This window comes from Ursus americanus, chromosome 7 (assembly GCF_024610735.1).
Source record: "Ursus americanus isolate L20-20 chromosome 7, mUrsAme1.1.p, whole genome shotgun sequence".
NCBI lineage: Eukaryota > Metazoa > Chordata > Mammalia > Carnivora > Ursidae > Ursus > Ursus americanus.
The window spans coordinates 30,064,144-30,085,318 of record NC_142133.1 but is presented as its reverse complement, the minus strand read 5'-3'; the positions used below and the strand labels follow the sequence as shown (position 1 = coordinate 30,085,318).

Below are 21,175 nucleotides of genomic sequence, written 5' to 3'. Positions count from 1 at the left end.
AGAACACAGGCTTCTGGGTTCAAATCCTAGCTCTGCCACTACCTAGCTCTCTGTCCTTGAGCAAGTTATTAACCTCTGCGCACCGTGGCTTCCTAATTTGAAAAATAGAGTTAATGGAGATAAATAAGTTAATACATGCATTTAGAGCACTACCTACATATAGTAAACTCTCAAACATGGATCACTGTTGTGATTCTTGGTATCATCATTTTTAGTACTGTCATTACTGTTTGCCCATAATTTCATGTCTGCTAAAGCTATGTTATCTGTCACCTTCTTTATACTTCAGTCATCGAATCAGCAAACATTAGACAAATGCTTATTTTGTGGAAGACTCTGTGGTACCAAACCATCGCTGAGGCAAGAATTTATAAGGAGGGCTGTAGAGCAGTGGCCTTCTCAATCTAGTATCCTGCCTTGGACAGGAGCACCAAAAAGGGTTAATCTGGGGGAGGGGGAGGGGCAAGTATTTCATCTTGTCTATTCCCGACAGTGGTTCCATCATCATTCATTATTGTGAACCTGTGGGTAATTCCAGCTTGTACCAGTACTTTGTGGAATTCTGCTTTTCTTTTTTATAATTTAAAACAAAAGCACCCCTTCCTATTACTTTTTTAAGTTTTTGCCTGAGTAAAATATAGACAGTCCCAACATATAGATGGTTTGACTTAGTATTTTCAACTTTGCCATGGTGTGAAGGCAATACATGTTCAGGAGAAGCCATACTTTGAATTTTGAATTTTGTTCTTTTCCCAGCCTAGTGATATGTGATAGGATACTCTCCCATGATGCTGGGCAGTGGCAGTCAGCCACAGCTTCCAGTCAGCCATGCAATCATGAAGATAAACAACTGTTACCCTTACACACCAATCTGTTTTTTGCTTTCAGTACAGTATTCAATAAATTACATGAGATAGTCAACACTTTATTATAAAATAGGCTTTGTGTTAGATGATTTTGCCCAATTGTATAGACTAATTTAAGTTTCTGAGCATGTTTAAGGTAGGCTAGGCTAAGCTGTGACGTCCGGTAGGTTAGGTATATTAAATGCATTTTCAAGTTAGTATATTTTAACTTATGATGGGTTTACTGGGACTTGACTCCATTGTTAGGCAAGGAAGACTGTAGTATGTTTCTATATTTTCTCTTAATCTATTGTCTGTTAGGCTTTAATTCTGAGATATAATGAATAAGTCCAAGTTTTTTCTTTTTTCTTTTTTTAAAGATTTTATTTATTTATTTGACAGAGAGAGAGACAGCCAGCGAGAGAGGGAACACAAGCAGGGGGAGTGGGAGAGGAAGAAGCGGGCTTCCCGCTGAGCAGGGAGCCCAATGCGGGGCTCAATCCCAGGACCCTGGGATCACGCCCTGAGCCAAAGGCAGGCGCTTAACGACTGAGCCAGCCAGGCGCCCCAAGTTTTTTCTATCTCCATCTGCCTCTTTTGGTGTTATAAACTTTCAGGCTGTCTTTTAAGACTGCAGAGTCATTTTTAATTAATTAATTAACCTTTTTCTGGAACTTTTCAAATTTTGTTGCAGTGACTAAAACCGCTCGTAATGCTTTAGGTGTGGATTTGTGAGGCTAAGCAAGTGCTTTGTTCCTATTCACTTGCTTTTCATGCCCACTGCTTTATTGATCTTGGGTTCAGAAGCTAATTGAGTAAAAGACTTCATCAAAATGATTGTAATAAAGCTAATTAGAATTCTGTTAAATGTTCTGCCTTATAATAAAAGTAAAAATAATTTAGTTATACTTTACATAAATTACCTGTATTTGAAATGAGTGTATTACATGAAATTAGCAGTGTTCTAAAGGGTATACATGGGGTCTACATACCTTATCTCCTGGTGTCGTCTACACAATGGGCTTTGGAGTTGGACAAACCTAGTTTACCTGTTGGTTGAACCGTATACATACTAACTGTGTAACCTCAGTCAAGTTTACTCCCTCTAAGCTTCTGCCTGCTCTTAGCTAATTTTGTGTTCTTTGCCCTTTGGTAGATCACCTGTCCTCTCTGACTTTAGTTTTGTATTTTTAAAATGATGGATTTCAACCAGATAGGTCAATTCCAGGTCCCTGACAGCTCTAAAAAGTGCTCATCTGGATTCTGAAGCCACAGATCTGATTTAGCCATTGTTTGCTCAAATGCCTTTAGTACATATGAAACTAAACAGCCTCAGCACTGAAAGCCCACCCTGACTGGCCCTGACCTATCTTTCCAGTGTTATTTCCTTATGTGAACCTATCATCTAGCCAAGTGGTTTACTCACTGCATCTTCTTTTCCATGTCCTGTCTGTACACATTACTGAAGGGCCTGAAAGGCCCTTCCCTCTGTTTCTACATCATTCAACAACTATTGAGCATGACTGTGGAGTAAACACTGTATTTCATTCCAAGGGATATGAATACAAAAATATCCCTGCCTTCAGGGATCCTAGTGTCCACCAATGAGAGACAAATATGAAAATGTGTAAGTGCACTAAAGCATTAAATGATGCTGTGGATAGAGTATGTGTAAGTTATAGTAGGAGCCAGTGGGGAATGATTGATTCCACTTAGGGGGATAGTCAGGAGGAAACATTAAAGAGTCTTTACAATTTGCTCAAATATGAAATTGGCAAACACTTTTACTTGCTTTTACTATCCTTTCTAAGTTCCATATAAAGGTTGTACTAGCCCTCTGGAGTGATTTGGCTAGCTTTTTCTTTTTCTCCTCTTTGAAACAGTACCAAAAGGACTTATATGATATTTGAGCATTTGGTAAAACTCACCTATAAAACTGCTTGGGTGTGGTATCTTAGAGGAAGGTAGATTGTTAAAATAACAGATTCCAGTTTTAAGGGCTGCTTTTTTTCAGGAATTCTGTTTTTTTTTTCTTGAAGTCATTTTCCTTAATTTGTATTTCTGGAAAATTATGCATTTTATGTAAGTGTTTTTGAATAGATTTTCCTAAAGTTGTATATGATACTTGCACATGATTTTTATTCACCACTGATTGCATAGTTAATGCCCCCCCCTTCAATCCTATATTAAGATACAGAAATTCCTTTTTTTTAGCAAGAGTACCTTTTTCTTGGATTTGGCCCTTTCAGTCATTCTATCAAAGTTAAACTGTTGGAAAAATTTGTGAAGATTACTTTTTCAGAACTTCATTTGAACTTCTATATGCAAAAGGTGAATGTCTTTGGAAGAAATCTCTAGGGAAATAATTGTGTCTTTTTTTCACATGTAAAGACATAATTTTTAACTGTGAATTAATTGTAGCACATTTTTTAGAATATCATGAACGAAAACCACTAGTCTGTAAAAGTAATATTCAGGCAATATGTCTTTAAATTTTTTTACTGGTCACCAATAGACTTCTTGAACTAATCATCAGAATAAAAGATACAATCTACACTTAAACTCTAAAATTCAAACTAAAAAAGTAGCAACCTCATGGAGAAGAAATTTAATCTTTGCATATGTTAAACTATAGAATTTTTGAAAAGCATTTCCCATCCAAGTTCAATAAGCTTTTAGCTGGAAAGTGGCAAGATCCTAGAATAGTGGTTCCTAGCCTTGGCAACACATTACAATCACCTGCAGAGCTTTTACAAAGGGCCCACCCAGACCTGTTACATCAGAATATCCAGAGGGACAGGAGGCACCAGTATTCCTTAACAGGTTCCCTAGGTGATTCTCATGTGCATCCACCTTGAGAAACACTGCTTTACAGCAAACTAAAAAAAAAAGAAGAAAAAGAAATTTAAAGCCATCATTTTTGCATAACAGACCATGGAAAGGATAAAGCCCACATACTGAACCAAATGAGAGTTTTAACAGTAGATTCTAAGTAGAAAATTGGCTTACCAAGCAGCTAAAAAAAAGAAAACAAAGGAAACATAGGAATAAGCTCTCTGTAACTGAATTATCTGTCTTTCAGAGGAGGAACATTTTTAAATTTATTTTATGGATATTAGAAAACTCCTGGTCTAATTTCATACCACAAAGCTCTAAACAACAGCACATATCTTAATTAGAAGCATAAAGCAGAGAGAGTTATGTAGTCTAGGAAAAAAATTTCTGTTGAAATATATACAATAGTGTGTAGAAAAAGAAATTTTTATCAGTAAATTCATTTTAAAAACAGTTCTTAATGGTGTATGTGTGGATTATCATATATAACATGGTAATCATTTTTATTTAAATTCCACATACTCTTAATGCTTTCCTTTTGGGCAAGTTTTAACCATCATCACAGAACTATTTAACTCATTCATTTTGTCAAAAATGTGATGACAACACAACTTATTCTTCCCTTACCTTTGTATTTGAACAAGTATTTTAACGTTTCAGCTGTATGGATGATATAATGCTTTCTGAGAATGGTAGTAATTTCAAGATACATTCCTCAGAAGAGTTCACCTGAATTTATTTACCAAATTAATTAAAAACACATAAGCAGAGCTATTAAACCTTAAAACATGTTGTCAGGGATAGGGAAATAAAACCTCACAAAGATAACTGTTTTCCTCTAAAATTTAAAAACCATTTTTGCAGGGATGTAGAGGAGCAGCAACTAATGGGAGAGTAAAAATGTGACCAACTTTTAATATAGCATAATTTGATTAAAGAAGCATTTAGAAAGTGTTACGCTTGCATTCAACTGAAAAGCCAAAATATTTAAGAAATATCTCTTCCAAAGAAATGTATGTATTGTGTTAGTGTTCAACCAGATAAACAAAGATTTTATATTCTAGGCATTATAGCTTTTAAAAAATCTCTTTATTATAAAACATGCTTAAAGAAAACCACATGAAATAAATGTATAGTTTAGTGAGCTATTATGAAGGAAATAACCCTGCAACCACACACAGGTCAAGAAGAGGAACGTTGGCCAGCCACCCAGAAATACTATTATGTACAGTCATGATTTCAGCCCCTTCCTGGTCCCCAAAAGTAGCCTCTGTCATGAATTTCCATCACTTTCTTATATACCCATGTAGTTTTTATCATCCTAATGCATCTCCCAACACTGTAGTTTAATATTATCCATTTAAAACACTTGAATGTGGGGCACCTGTGTGGCTCAGTCGGTTAAGCATCTGCCTTTGGCTCAGGTCATGATCCCAGGGTCCTGGGATCCAGCCCCACATGGGGCTCCCTGCTTAGCAGGGGAGTCTGCTTCTCCCTCTCCCTGTGTCCCTGCTCATGTTCTCTTCTCACTCACTCTCTCAAATAAATAAGTACAATCTTTTTTTTTAAAAAACCACTTTAATATATCTCTTCTAATTTACAAGTTCCCCTTCCATCCCTTTCCTTTCCTTTTAAGGAAACTGCAGTGTCCTATAGTTTGGATTTTGTTGTTTGCATAATCAGTGTGGTTCAACATATTTCTCTATCTTTTGAAAATCTACAAGTTAGTCAGTTTGGGCAAGACTATATGGGGTGGTGTGTTCTTTTTATCAGAAGGCACGTAATGTCAGGTTCTCTCTTGGTTGTCTGTCTTTTAATGTTAGCAGCTATTAATGCTCAGTGCCTGCACCCATTAATATATTAGGGTTGCAAAACGGTGATATTCTAATTATATTATTATTTTTTCATTTATTGATGGGGATACTTTTATAAAGAGATACTTCCACTCTTCTATTTGTTTTCCCAATGGATGAATTCATATAGATAGTATAATCAGGATAAATGTCAGTTTCTTTTATTTGTTAGTTTTCAAGATAATGAATTGGTTCCCAATCACTTCCTGAAGGTAACCAATTAGTTTTTATTTTTCAAGTAGCATTATTAATTGATGGATTTAAATATATTTGACTTGACGGGTTTTATAAATTGTATTTGTTATCCTTTTGAAAGCTCAAAGTTGTCTTATATTTGGGAGCTTCTACAAGTTGGCTCCTCTTTTTGTCATGACCTCAGTAGTCTTGGGTAGCTTCCCTGCTATTTGGTGTGACAAATATGTTCTATGCTTAGCTTGTACATTTCTGGCCTCAGACCTGGAATCAGCCATTTCTTCCATAAGCTCTGGTTTCTTTTAATGGAAAACGGTATTTTAAGTCCAAATTTGGGAGCTAGGGATAGTGTGTTGTTGTTACTGGATTGGCCATTGTTTTAGTAGAATGAGCTAGAGATTATATATATATATATATATATAATATATATATTCATTCATTCAGAGTGAGTTCACACTGTTACTTCTAACTTGAATTCAAGATATAGGGTTTTTAATTTAACCTCTTCTATATTACATCTATATCTTCTCTTTTTCATGCCAAAAGTCCTAGTTTGCAGGGACGTGGGGGACAAACTATATTTGTCCCATAATTACTTGCTTACTTTATCTCAGTATACACCTAACAGTCTGAGAATAATCATACTAATACTACCACTACTAATATAAATTACTGAGAACATTCAGACTTTTTGCCTATGTTTTTATCACTTCTTTCCTTTACATTTTTAAATAGTTGTACTTTATTTAGATTGTTGGAGCATGAAGTCATTACATATAATGTTCTCTCTCTTTTAATCCTCATCTAGTCACCCATGAGTTTTTGGTTTTTCTATTTAGTTGAACTGTTTCTTTCATGTGGGGATTTAGAGAGATTCAAAACTACAGTGCCGCCATCACCAGTTTGCCAGAATCAGGGGTACTATATTCATGGTCATATTTAAACAGTTTTTAAAGCTCTGCCCAACAGGGACTTGAACTAATGACCCTGAAATCAAAAGTTGCACGCCCTACTGACTGAGTCAGCCAGGTGCCCTGATCAACACTAAGTTTGAACCAACCATCTACAGCAAAACATGAAACATGACAATCTTGAGCCTATCTCCAGCTCACTATAATTGCTTTTCTGCTTTCTGTGCTTTCTTAATTTTAAAATATCTTCCAGACAGGGCCTCACTCATATTGACTGCTTATGCTCTTCCTTCTCTGTACTGTTCCTTTATTGATTGATTGATTGATTGATTGATTTAATGTAAAGTTCGATGATTCATTAGTTGCATCTAACACCCAGTGCACCATGCAATACGTGCCCTCCTTACTACCCATCACCAGCCTATCCCATTCCTTTTTTGATGACTTTTGGATCAGTTCTGTCTACTTTTTTCAAATTTAGCTTTTTTAAGAATAAAACTGAAATCATCTCAGTGTGTGTTTTTCAACAAGTTTCAACCTTAAAGCTGACTGATTTAAACTTGACTGAAACAATTCACTTTAGGAAGGAAACTACCAGTGTGTTTATCCTTAAAATTGGGAAATTCCAAGACCTTTAAGATTCTTCTTTATCTCTTCTGCTCTTTCTTAGCTTGAATTCTTTTTCTTAGCTTGAATTCTTATACCATTTCTTTCCTTATCACACAGTTTTCTTTAAAAAACAAAAAAATTGAAAGCAAACAACAAAAAATAAAACATTGAGCCATGGTCATCTACCTCTTGTCTGGTGTCACAATCTCTCTTAATTGGCCACTTGGAACATGGCATAGTCTTTAGCCTGTGTTTCTGTGCTTTTCTTTGTACCTTCCTATTACCTTAGAATTAAAGCAGAGATCTTTTTTTAGAGATTTCCAGACTTTGAGCCTGTCACCACACATTATAAAAGTCTTCATTTTTTTCATCCCTTAATTATCTATACTGTTCTTCCCCATCTTATTGTTTGCCTCTTCATTATGCTTGTATTAAAACTTTTCACCATGTTCTTTACCACAGCCATTCCCACTGGAATTCTACTGATAAGTTCCTGAAACTTGGCAGATATATTTTAAGAATCTTTAAAAAGTTATTAGATTTCAGAATTCACCTAATCTGGGGACTGCCTGAAGATAGGATTAAGACCAAGAACTCAAGGTTGCTAAGAGAGTGAATCTTAAAAGTACTTATCACAAGACAAAACTTTGTAACTATGTATGGTGATGAATATTAATGAGACTTACTGTAATGATCATTTCACAGTATATACAAATATTGAATCATTGTTGGACACCTGAAAGTAATATAATGTATGTCAATTAGACCTCCGTAAAAAGAAAAAAAGGCCAAGAACTCAATGAGAGAAAGGAATTCTTGATCATGAAGTTTGTAGAGGATAGCATTAAAAATGCCTTACGGAAGGTCATAGTAGACTTAAACTTAATCTTGCTAGCCTACATGCATATCACCAGCCAAGGTTCTCTGTTTTTCTTCTCCTTTGTGCTTTTTTCTTCAGGGCATTGTCACTTAACATTTCTCCCATCACTATACACCACATTTTTAAAATTTCTTTATCTTAGCATTATATCTTGGCCTGATTATCTCCTGACTAGTATTTCGAACTAAGTTCATTTGGGGAGGAAAAACTAGCTGCATAAAAATGAGAGATGTCTTAGTATATGTAAGTTTGGATTTTAAAAAGTCTCTTTTCTCTTGGTATTTTGCAGTAACTGCATAATTACATTTGAAGAAGTTTTCAACTTCTTATTTGCAAATGATCTGCTAACAGAGCATCTTATAGTTAGAAAATGTATTGACACATATAGCTCTTCAGTCAATAAGGTATATATTAATAACTTTAAAAGGTTGCTGAAAATGCAGGTATAACACTTCATTTTCAGAATCTTGGTCCATCACATTAGCATTTTTGTAGAAAAACTGAATGACTGAATTTTCTCCTGCATCTCATTGCTTTATTTTAGCTGAATTGAGTCCATTTTTATTGGTGATTACCTGTTTCTTTCTACTTCTTATACACAAAATGTCTTGCTTCAGAATTCTAACTGGAATCTCAGTCCACTTTTCCTATCAATTAAAAATATTAATATCACATTAGGTAACATGCAAGTATCATTGCAGTATTCCTGATTGACCTGAACTTTTGCCATAAGGTTTTGTGCCATGTCAGTCAAATTATTTATAAACATTTCTGTGTAGATATACGTAAGTCACAGTACTTATTACTGCTTCTTGTTTGTAACAGTACATGATAACTTTATCGTGACAGTATCTATATGTACAGATTTCTTATTTTCATGGACTGAAATGTTTCTTTTATTCTGATAATATTGGCTATCTTTAAATATCATATAATTAAGTATGATTTTAAATGAATTTAAAATCCTGGAATTAAGTATGAACATTGTATATCTTATTTAAAATATATTCAGTCAGTCATGTTTATTGAGCTACTACTGTATGCCAAGCCCAGCACTAAATATCATAAATAAATGAAATTACTTTAATATTAACTCCTAGGTTACATCTTTCCTATGTTTAAAATTGTCTTCCACATTTGTAATTTCAAACTTTGTGTCAGCCATGAATTCTAAATAACCAAGTTTGGAATTTATTTAGGATCAGTGTCTCTCATTCTCTTTATCTGCTATTCTTGTGAAAAACTCCAAGACTTTCTCTTCAAGAACAATAAGGATAGCCACTATTTACTGTGGTCTCCTCTGTCCTCTCCATATTAGGTATGTTATTTTTAAATCATACAGCAATCCTGCAGCACAGGTGAATAAATCCACATCTTACAGATGAGAAAACCACAGTTCCAAGAGGTTATCTTGCCTCAGACTCCAGAGCTCTCTATCACCAAAACAAGGAGTCAGCGCTGTTATGTGCTGCTTCTGCTATGTGGTGTTGCTCCATGGCTGTTGCACAGGGTCAAGTCCAACTTAGAATTAAATTCTGGACCTAACTATGTCAAATACTTTTAAGCCTACAGATATTTTGGATTTTAATGCTATCATCTTACTCTATTTTAAAAGTCATATAAACTGGACCCTTTCTATTCATGACATAATACTATTTTCAAAAGATTTCATGTAACATCATAGAATAAACGTAAAGTTTTCCTTTTTATCTTCTTCTGTACAAACAAATGCAAAAACTGGCAATGATGTTTGTGTTTGTGTAATTTTTGTGGTGAGGAAATAGTTTACTTAGCGTTTGGTTCATTTAGGGATGTTTTTACATTTGCACTTAAAAAGTATGCTGTCTGTTTTCATTACAACTCAATCAATACAAGAATGAAGCATCTTTAAAAGAAGTCAGTTTATTAAGACCCTTGCCTTCCAAACTTCCTCAGTCATGTCAAGTAAAGTTACCCAGATCATCAGACAAGTCTCTTTTTCATCCCAGGTTATAGGCTCCATTGACATTTGCACAATTTGTCTCTTCAGTTCCTTCACCTAATTCTCACTCCTCCGCTCTGTGAGGATCCTTCCACTAACTTGAGTTTCCTAATGCCCTGTGGTTCTTCACATTCATGCCCTGTGATCACATTGAGGAAAAGCTGGGACCTTCATGGAAACTTACTAATTCCCTATGCTCACAAAGCAGTGCGTCTTGTAGAGACCTTGGTTTTTCCAGTCAGATAGATCTGGATTTGAAACTACAGCTCTGGGGCGCCTGGGTGGCACAGCGGTTAAGCGTCTGCCTTCGGCTCAGGGCGTGATCCCGGCGTTATGGGATCAAGCCCCACATCAGGCTCCTCCGCTATGAGCCTGCTTCTTCCTCTCCCACTCCCCCTGCTTGTGTTCCCTCTCTCACTGGCTGTCTCTATCTCTGTCGAATAAATGAATAAAGTCTTTTAAAGAAACAAAACAAAACAAAGTACCTCTCTTTAAAAAAAAAAAAAAAAAGAAACTACAGCTCTATCACTTACTAACACTGGGATCAAAGACATCTTAAACCATCTATGTGACCCTCATTTTCCTTAACTCTAGAACATAGATTATAATACCAAACTTTGGAGTATTAATTACTCCATTAATTGGAGTATTAAATAAAACAATTGGAGTATTAAATAAAACAATATGAAAAGTGGTTAACATAGTACCCTATTTTCTTCTTATTTTTGGTAGGATTACTCTTTTGAAAGTTACGCACACACAAGTGATTTTTAATCTTTATTTTTTCCTGTTTATTTATTATATATTTTTTTAGATTTTTATTATTTAAATTCAATTAATTAACATATAATGTATTATTGGTTCCAGAGGTAGAGGTCAGTAATTCATCACTCTTATACAGTACCCAATGCTCATTACATCACATGCCCTCCTTAACGTCCATCACCCAGTTACCCCATCTTCCCACCCCTCTCCCTTCCAGCAACCCTCAGTTTGTTTCCTGTGGTTAAGCGTCTCTAATGCTTCGTCTCCCTCTCTGATTTTGTCTTGTTTTATTTTTTTCTCTTACCCTGTGATCCTGTTTTATTTCTTAAATTCCACATATGAGTGAGATCATATGATAATTGTCTTTCTCTGATTGACTTATGTCGCTTACCATGATACCCTCTAGTTCCATCCATGTCGTGGCAAATGGCAAGATTTCAATTTTTTGATGGCTGAGTAGTATTCCATTGTGTGTGTGTGTGTGTGTGTGTGTGTATATGTATATATACCACATATTCTTTATCCATTCATCTGTCCATGGACATCTGGGCTCTTTCCATAGTTTAGCTATTGCGGACATTGCTGCTATAAACATTGGAGTACAGGTGCCCCTTCAGATCACTACATTTGTATCTTTGGGGTAGGTATCTACTAGTTCAATTGCTGGGTCGTAGGGTAGCTCTATTTTCAACTTTTTGAGGAACCTGCGTACTGTTTTCCGTAATGGCTGCACTAGAGCTTGTATACCCACCAACACTGTAAGAGGGTTCCCCTTTCTCCGCATCCTCACCAACAACTGGCATTTCCTGACTTATTAATTTTAGCCATTCTGACCAGTATGAGGTGGTAGCTCATTGTGGTTTTGATTTGTATTTCCCTTATGTCGAGTGATGTGGAGCATTTTTTCATGTGTCTGTTGGACAGTTGTATGTCTTCTCTGGAGAAATGTCTGTTCAGGTCTTCTGCCCATTTCTTCACTGGATTATTTGTTCTTTGGGTGTTGAGTTTGATAAGTTCTTTATAGATTTTGGATACTAGCCCTTTATCTGATTAAGACGTTTGCAAGTATCTTCTCCCATTCTGTCGGTTTTCTTTTGGTTTTGTCATCTGTTTCCTTTGTGGTGCAAAAGTGTTTTATCTTGATAAAGTCCCAATAGTTCATTTTTGCGTTTGGATCCCTTGCCTTTGGAGACATGTCTAGCCAGAAGTTGCTGCAGCCGAGGTCAAAGAGGTTACTGCCTGTGCTCTCCTCTAGGATTTTGATGGATTCCTGTCTCACATTTAGGTCTTTCATCCATTTTGAGTCTATATTTGTGTATGGCGTAAGAAAATGGCCCTGTTTCATTCTTCTGCATGTGGGTGTCCAATTTTCCCAGCACCATTTATTGATGAGACTGTCTTTTTTCCATGGGTTATTCTTTCCTGCTTTGTTGAAGATTAGTTGACCATTGAGTTGAAGGTCCATTTCTGGGTTCTCTATTCTGTTCCTTTGATCTGCGTGTTTGTTTTTGTGCCAGTACCATACTGTCTTGATGATTATAGCTTTGTAATAGAGCTTGAAGTCCTGAATTGTGATGCCACCAGCTCTGGATTTCTTTTTCAACTTTCCTTTGGCTATTCGGGGTCTTTCTGGTTCCATAGAAATTTGAGGATTATTTTTTCCAGCTCTGTGAAAAAAGATTGATGGTATTTTGATAGGGATTTCATTGAATGTGTAGGTTGCTCTAGGTAGTATAGATATTTTAACAATATTTGTTCTTCCAATCCATGAGCATGGAATGTTTTGCCATTTCTTTCTGTCTTCCTCAGTTTCTTTTATGAGTGTTCTATGGTTTTCTGAGTACAGATTCTTTGCCTCTTTGGTTACGTTTATTCCTAGTTTTTGATATTTGGTTTATGGTTCAATTGTAAATGGGATTGGCTCCTTAATTTCTCTTTCTTTTGTTGTTAGTGTATAGAAATGCAATTGATTTCTGTGTGTTGATTTTATATCCTGCCACTTTGATGAATTCCTGTATGAGTTCTAGCAATTTTGGGGAGGAGTCTTTTGGGTTTTCCACATAGGGTATCATGTCTTCTGGAAAGAGTGAGAGTGATTTCTTCTTTGCCAATTCGGATACCTTTTATTTCCTTTTCTTGTCTCATTGCTGAGGCTAGGACTTCTAATACTATGTTGAACAGCAGTGATGATAGTGGACATCCCTGCTGTCTTCCTGACCTCAGGGGAAAAGCTCTCATTTTTTTCCCCATTGAGAATGATATTTGCTGTGGGCTTTTCATATTAGGTTATTATGATATTAAGGTGCATTCCCTCTGTCCCCACACTGTGATGAGTTTTAATCAAGAAAGGATGCTGTACTTTGTCAAATGGTTTTTCTGCATCTACTGAGAGGATCTTATGGTTCTTGTCTTCTATTCATGTAGGGTATCACATTGATTAATTTACGGGTGTTGAACCACCCTTGCAGCCCAGGAATAAATCCCATTTGGTTGTGCTGCATAATCCTTTTAATGTACTGTTGGAGCCTATTGACTAGTATCTTGGTGAGAATTTTTGCATCCATGATCATCAGGGATATTGGTTTGTAATTCTCCTTTTTGGTGGGGGTCTTTGTCTGGTTTTGGGATCAAGGAAATGCTGGCTTCATAGAAAGAGTTTGGAAGTTTTCCTTCCATTTCTGTTTTTTGAAACAGCTTCAGAAGAATAGGTATTGATTCTTCTTTAAATGTTTGGTAGAATGCCCCCAGAAGCCATCTGGCCCTGGACTCTTGTTTTTGGGAGATTTTTGATTACTGCTTCAGTTTCCTTGCTGGTATGGGTCTTTCTATTTATTCCTGTTTCAGTTTGGGTAGTTTATACATCTCTAGGAATGCATCCATTTCTTCCAGATTGCCTAATTTGTTGGCATATAGTTGCTCATAATATGTTCTTATAATTGTTTGCATTTCTTCCGTATTGGTTGTGATCTCTCCTCTTTCATTCATGATTTTATTAATTTGGGTCCTTTGTCTTTTCTTTTTGATAAGTCTGGCTAGAGGTTTATCAATCTTATCAATTCTTTCAAAGAACCAGCTCCTAATTTTGTTGATCTGTTCTACTGTTCTTTTGCTTTTGATTTCATTGATTTCTGCTCTAATCTTTATTAATTCTCTTCTCCTGCTGGGTTTAGGCTTTATTTGCTGTTCTCTCTCCAGCTCCTTTAGGTGTAAGGTTAGCTTGTGTATTTGAGACCTTTCTTGTTTCTTGAGAAAGGGTGTATTGCTATATCCTTCCCTCTCAGGACTGTTTTTGCTGCATCCCAAAGATTTTGAACAGTTGTGTTTTCCTTTTCATTTGTTTCCATGAATGTTTTTTCATTCTTCTTTAATTTCTTGATTGACCCATTCATTCTTTAGTAGGATGCTCTTTGGCCTCCACATTTTTGAGTTCTTTCCAGATTTTTTCATGTGATTGAGTTCAAGTTTCAAAGCATTGTGGTCTGAAAATATGCAGGGAATGATCCCAGTCTCTTGGGGCCTGTTGAGACCTGATTTGTGACCCAGTATGTGATCTATCCTGGAGAATGTTCCATGTGCACTGGAGAAGAATGTGTATTCTGTTGCTTTAGGATGGAATGTTCTGAATATATCTGTGAAGTCCATCTGGTCCAGTGTGTCATTCTAAGCCCTTGTTTCCTTGTTGATGTTCTGCTTAGATGATCTGTCCTATGCAGTGAGTGGGGTGTTAAAGTCCCCTACTATTATTGTATTATTATTAAATGTTTCCTTAATTTTGTTATTAATTGGCTTATGTAATTGCCTGCTCCTGTGTTAGGGGCATTAATATTTAAATCTTTAGCTCTTCTTGTTGGATAGACCCTTTAATTATGGTATAGTGGCCTTTTTCATCTCTTATTACAGTCCTCGGTTTAAAATCTATTTTGTCTGATATAAGGGCTGCTTTCTTTTGGTGTCCATTAGCATGATAAATGGTTTTCTACCCCCTCACTTTCAACTGGAGGTGTCTTTGGGTCTAAAATGAGTCTCTTGCAGTCAGTGTTTTAATAGGTCTTGCTTTTTTATCCAATCTGATACCCTGTATCTTTTGATTAGGGCATTTAGCCCATTTACACTCAGAGTAACTATTGACAGATAGGGATTTAGTGCCATTGTATTACCTGTAAAAAAAAGTCACAGTTTTTGTATATGGTGTCTATTCCTTTCTGGGCTCTCTATTCACTTAAAGGATCCCTTTTAATATTTCTTGTAGGGCGGGTTTAGTGATCACAGAATCTTTAGTTAGTTTCTGTTTGTTCTGGAAGCTTTTTATCTCTCCTCCTATTTTGAATGACATCCTAGCTGGATAAAGTATTCTTGGCTGTACATTTTCTTATTTTTTAGTTTATGCATGTATGTATGTATGTATTTATTTATTTGTTTGTTTTTTTGAGAGAGAGTGCATAAGCGGTGGGTGGGGGGAGGCAGAGGTAGAACCAGACTCCCCACTGGCAGGAAGTGAGATGTGGGACTCAATCCCAGAACCCTGGGATCATGACTGGCTGCATATTTTTCCCATTTAGCATCCTGAATATATCATGCCAGTACTTTCTGGCCTGCCAGTTTTCTGTGGATAGGTCTGCTACCAATCTCATGTTTCTACCCTTATAGGTTACAGACCTCTTGTCCCGAGCTGCTTTCAGGATTTTCTCTTTGTCTCTGAGATTTGCAAGTTTCACTATTATATGTTGGGGTGTTGACCTAGTTTTATTCATTTTGACAGGGGTTCTCTGTGCCTCCTGGACTTGGATGCCTGTTTCCTGAGTATCTTTCAGGCAGGGACATCCCTCCCTGGGACAGACTTCTAGAAGTTCTGATTTTGTGCTGTGCTGCTGTATCACTTTCCAATAGCTGGCTTCTGGAGGTTCCCTCCCCCTGCGATTTATCTTCCCATATATCGCTTTGGATTCACTTCTCTGCACCTCCTATCTTGCAGAAAGTGGTCGCTTTTCTATTTGTAGAGTTGCAGCTGTTCCTAGGTCTCTGGTTGGGTTTGCAGGTGTTCAGAATGATTTGATAGTATCTGGCTGAATTCCTGGGACCATAGGAAACTAAGGTCTCCTATTCCTCTGCTGTCCTGGACCTTCTCTTAATCTTTAAACTTTTATGGTATCTTTATGCCATGTAAGACATTTTCTTTTCTTAAATGAACTTGAGCTATTTAGTGGGGAAGATAGCAGGTGATCCTCTGACCTTGGCTAGCGGTTTAGAGTTATCTGAGATTGACAGTGAAATTGTTTCTGGTACCAATTCTAATGATGGGGTGGGGGGGTCCCCCCATACCAACAACAATTCTTGGATACCAGCAGGGTATCGTAATTCTGATACTATGTACCTGGAGATCCTGCAGGTTAAGGGCTCAGTCCTAGCTAGAAGACTGCAGCCCACCCCCCACCCCCACTTTAAATGCCATTCACAAGCCCTGGTTGATACCTGTGCTTCTGACTTACCAGCTACAGATTGGAGGTTCCCACAACCTCCTCCTTGGACTTCAGATACCAGTCTGAAGTAACAACCTGGACTTCTGACTGGCTGGCTGCAAATTAGAGATTCCTCTGACGCCTCTCTGGCTTTGATTTATTTGTCAGAGCGGCTCAGAGAACTCAGGGAAACATGTAGATCACCGGTTTATTATAAGAGGACATAACTCAAGAACAGCTAGATGTATAGAGCAAAGTATGGGGAAAGGGCTCAGAGCCTCCATGCCCTCTCCAGGCTTCCGCTCATGATATCTCCATATATTCACCAACCTTGAAACTCTCCAAACCCCATCCTTTTGGTTTCATTACATAGGCATGAGTAATTAAATCATTAGCCATTGGTGACTGACTCATCCTCCAGCCCCTCTTCCCTCCAGGAGGTCTGGGGATGGGACTGAAAGTTCCAACCTTCTGAACACATGGTTTACAACCCTTGACAACCAACCCCCACCTTTAGGTACTTTACAAAAGTCACCTCACTAACTTAACATAGGATACCTTTTTCACTCTCAGCACTTAGGAAATTCCAAGAGTTTTGGGACCTGTGAGCCAGGAACTGTAGAAGATGAGTAAATATATATGAGAAATAAAGTTTGATTATCTGAATAATCATATATATAGATTTCTTATAAATCGCAATATCATACTTGCCTTTTCTCTTGGTGAAACTACAGAGCCTATTGGATTGACATAAAGTCTTGGAAATCAAGAAGCCTGGGACCCTTCTCCCTAGACCTTGAGCCTAATTTGTAGTATACCAAGATTGCCGTCTGGCTAGGCTCTTCCTTTTGGGCTGTCTCTGTATAAGTACAGGCGCTATTTAGAGTCAATTGGCCTCTCAGTTTTCTGCCCAGAGGCTTCCTTTACAAAACTTGAAGCCTTCTGGAAGAATGGTATTTCAACCAGCATTATATTATCTGTGTGTATTTAATTCATAGTTATAGAAATTTATTGCATACCCACTACCTGCATAGCTTTTGGCTAGCTGCTACATAAGACACATAAAAGAAGTGTAAAATAGATGAGACAGGTTTTTTTTTTTTAAGCTTACAGTAAAAAGGAGGATGTTTGTCCAAATATTAGAAGTAAATAAAAGGCTGAATGTCCCAAGCAAGTCATTGGCTAAGTTAGAGTGGGGACGAGGGTACAGAGGAGGTGCGATCAAAGAGAGAAAGGATGGCAGCCAGCTGGAAAGAATCCAGAAACTGGAATAGCATTTGTTCTCGTTCTTCAAGGGTGAATATGATTGATAGGAAAAATGGAGTATCTGGGTGGATTTCTGGCAAAGGACATGAGTGATGTTGTAAAATTTTAAGAGTTTATTTGAGCAAAAATTTATTCTAGTTGGGCAGCGACAAACGAATTGGTTAGGAACTCTGCTGATAGGAACCAGGGAATAAGCTTATATAGAGAAAGCGCAGAAGCTAAGAAAGGAAATTATTTGATTGGCTATAGCTTAAGCTTAGTTGGCTCTTTGTGCTTGGTATCCTTAGCATTTTGATTTTGTAACATCGAGGCATTTACAGGCTTTGACTTTGGTTTTGCTCATGTAGGCCACCGTGGCATTAGAGCCACCTCAGTCTAACGCTCTCCTTGTTAAATTAATTTAACAAGTTATAGAGCTGTAAAAATGCAGAGCAGATTTTACTTTGAATTTAGAGTAATGAGGGGAGACTGGAGAAGATAACACTAGAATTTGCAAGTTAGATCATGTCCCTTCTTTGCTTATGGCTTCTCATCTCATTTAGGGAAAAAGACAAAGTCCCTAAAATGCCCTACAAGCTACTGCATAATTCCCCCAATTTCCACTACTTTCTTCCTTCCTCCTTCTTCTCTAGCTCTTTCCCTTGATCAGGCTGTTTGTTTCCTCTGCCTGAAATTGTCTTCTCCCAGACAGCTATGTGGCTCACCCTTTACTTCTTTCAGGTCACCCTTATCTGAGAGACCTGTCCTGACTTCTCTATATTGCCCTGTCTCACTCCTGTCACTCCCAATTTCCCCTACTTTGTTTTATTTTTCTCAGTACTCAGGAAGTACAAATATAGGATCACTAGCATCCTATGTATGTTTGCTTGTGAATTGTTGCCTTGTGTTAAGCCATTAGGGTGCACATTCTCTGGGACTGAGGACTTACTGCTGTATCCCCAGGACCTAGGACCAGTACCTGGCACATAGCTTGTATTCATTTATTTATTAGACAAAAAAGAAAAACAAGAGCAGGAAAGAGAGTGAGAGGGAGGTAAGGAATTGGATATGGGTCCTACAGGATTTTGCATTCTAAGCAGGGGAATATAAATTTTATTCCTTATTAGGGTTTGAATAGGAGAGTGAGAGTGAAAACATTTACGTTAGGAAGATTAATAGGTGATGACGTATAGGATGGATTTTTTTTTTTAATTCCGTCAGTACCCCCTTCCTATCCCTACGCACTATGTAACGTAGCTATTTTTGCTTAAAAAAATAAAAATTTAAATTTTGAAATGGTTTGGCTCTCAAGAAACTGCTAAAATTGCTAAAAGCAAATTCCCTGTACTTTTCCCCCAATTCGCCCCAGTGATAGTATCTTACATTACTGTAGTTCATTGTTAAATCCAGAAAAATGACCTTGGTACAATACTATTAACTCCGATACAGAACTTAGTTGAATATCATACTTTACGTACACTTTTGTGTGTGTGTATGTATATAGTTCTAAAATTTTGTTACATGTGTAGAAACATGCTTTTTAATGTTTCTACATCTGATTTTAAAGTTTTTTTGACTAAGTGTTAGAAAATCTCCTCGTTGGGGCACCTGGGTGGTGCGGTCGTTAAGTGTCTGCCTTTGGCTCAGGGCGTGATCCCAGCATTCTGGGATCGAGCCCCACATCAGGCTCCTCTGCTAGGAACCTGCTTCTTCCTCTCCCACTACCCCTGCTTGCGTTCCCTCTCTCGCTGGCTGTCTCTCTCTGTCAAATAAATAAATAAAATCTTTAAAAAAAATAAAAAATAAAAAAAAAGAAAATCTCCTCTTTAATAATACTCTCCAGGTTCTTGGCCTCCCACATTTACATAAATATAAAGCAAATGGCCTGCTGTTTTATTTCTTTATTCTTCTGCCCATGTGTTCCTTACAGCCTTTTCTTCCTATAATAAAGATGATTTAAAAATTTTACTTCATCAATGTTAACAAATATTACTTATCAGGTCTTAATTTTTTGTTATTGTTGTTTTAAAACCAGTTCACTATATTATTATATAACATTTCTTTCTCTTGGTCATTTATCTACTTAACAACTTTCAGATCTTTTCTGATAGTAAAATATTTCTAAAAGACTATTAACAGGGTCCTAGTGTTTTCCTTTGCCTACCCTACCATACTAATTAGAAGTATTCTGGTAAGTAATTTACCACACATTTCAGAATTGGGAAGGGTAGTGGGTGGGAATGAGATTAGCTAAATTGTTTAAAGTCCTTTATTCATTCTTTTAAAAATTAAACTTCAGATGTTTTTAGATATTCTGCTAACCATATTATCTTAGTAAAAGGCCACCTTATTAATTTTTATATATTGAACATATTTGTCTCTAAGCTATTTACAGACTTTCAAAAACAACATGTTAATGTTAAAATCTTATAATTTCTTCAACTGTGCTCTATATGTGCTATATATATTTATATATGTTCTTTGTGAGAGAAATATAACACATACACAAATATATATGGCACATACATACATGTGGCTGATGTTCAGGGTGATTATTGATGGTCTTCAGTAGGATGCTGGATTCCTATGCAGGCCTATGTGTGACTGCTGAAGAAAAACCAAGGTCTATGTGAACATACCTGATACATTTCTTACAGGTTCTGAGTTCTGTCCGCACAGAATGGGATCCACTGGATGTTCGCTTTGGCACCAAACAGCCTTATCAGGTGTTGACAGTGGAGCACTCTGTCAGTGTAGACAAAGAGCCCGTGGCTGACAGCTGCATCTATGAATGCGTTCGGAACAAAATCCAGTGTATATCAGTAACCAGAATACCACTAAGATCAAAGGCCATCAGCTGCTGCAGGAATGTTACTGAAGACAAACTGATTCTGGGCTGTGAAGATTCTTCAGTAATTCTTTATGAAACTTACCGTAGAGTCACTGTCTTAGCCCAGGCTGAACTTTTGCCTTCATTAATAAGCTGCCACCCAAGTGGCGCCATTCTACTAGTTGGCAGCAACCAAGGGGAGCTACAGATTTTTGATATGGCTTTATCCCCTATTAACATCCAGCTCCTGGCCGAAGACCGCTCACCCAGGGAGACCCTGCAGTTCCGTAAATTCTTTGACATTTCCGGCAGTCTTGTTCAGATGCAGTGGATAGCTCCTCAGGTGGTTTCTCAGAAGCCAGAATCTGGGGACATCTATGATCTCCTCTTCCTCAGATTTGACGGAGGACCTTTGGGTGCACTTTTGTTTAAACTTGGTAAGTCAAGGAAGTTGGTGAGTAAGTAAATTCAAATGTTTATGATGGTGATGTTATGATTAAGAGAATAAAACGATTCTAGATATGGAGGTTTTCTATGTTATCCCATAAGTTAGCATGCCTTTCAAATAGTTCATAGTTTTTTGTGTTTTGGGGGGGGTTTTTTTGGTTTTGTTTTTTTAAGTGATCTCTGTGCCCAACCTGGGGCTTGAACTCACAACTCTGAGGTCAAGAGTCATGTGCTCTACCAACTGAGCCAGCCAGGTGCCCTCATATAGTTTCTTTAAGAAAACTTTATGGATGACTTTCTAAATGTTAAGGAACATTAGATAGTGA

General features: G+C 37.1%; 1 protein-coding gene across 8 annotated transcripts in view; it reads left to right on the top strand.

Annotated features, from left to right (window-relative positions):
- Positions 1 to 21,175, top strand: part of WDPCP (WD repeat containing planar cell polarity effector) — a 466,454-nt gene that overhangs the window by 185,742 nt on the left and 259,537 nt on the right. For 7 of the 8 annotated variants that reach the window (XM_045788084.2, XM_045788083.2, XM_087863434.1 and 4 more), the window contains one exon: positions 20,230 to 20,839. In XM_045788084.2, the coding sequence (XP_045644040.1) occupies positions 20,230 to 20,839 (610 nt within the window). The remainder of the gene's footprint in view (positions 1 to 20,229; positions 20,840 to 21,175) is intronic. The other variant, XM_045788088.2, reaches the window with a different exon arrangement.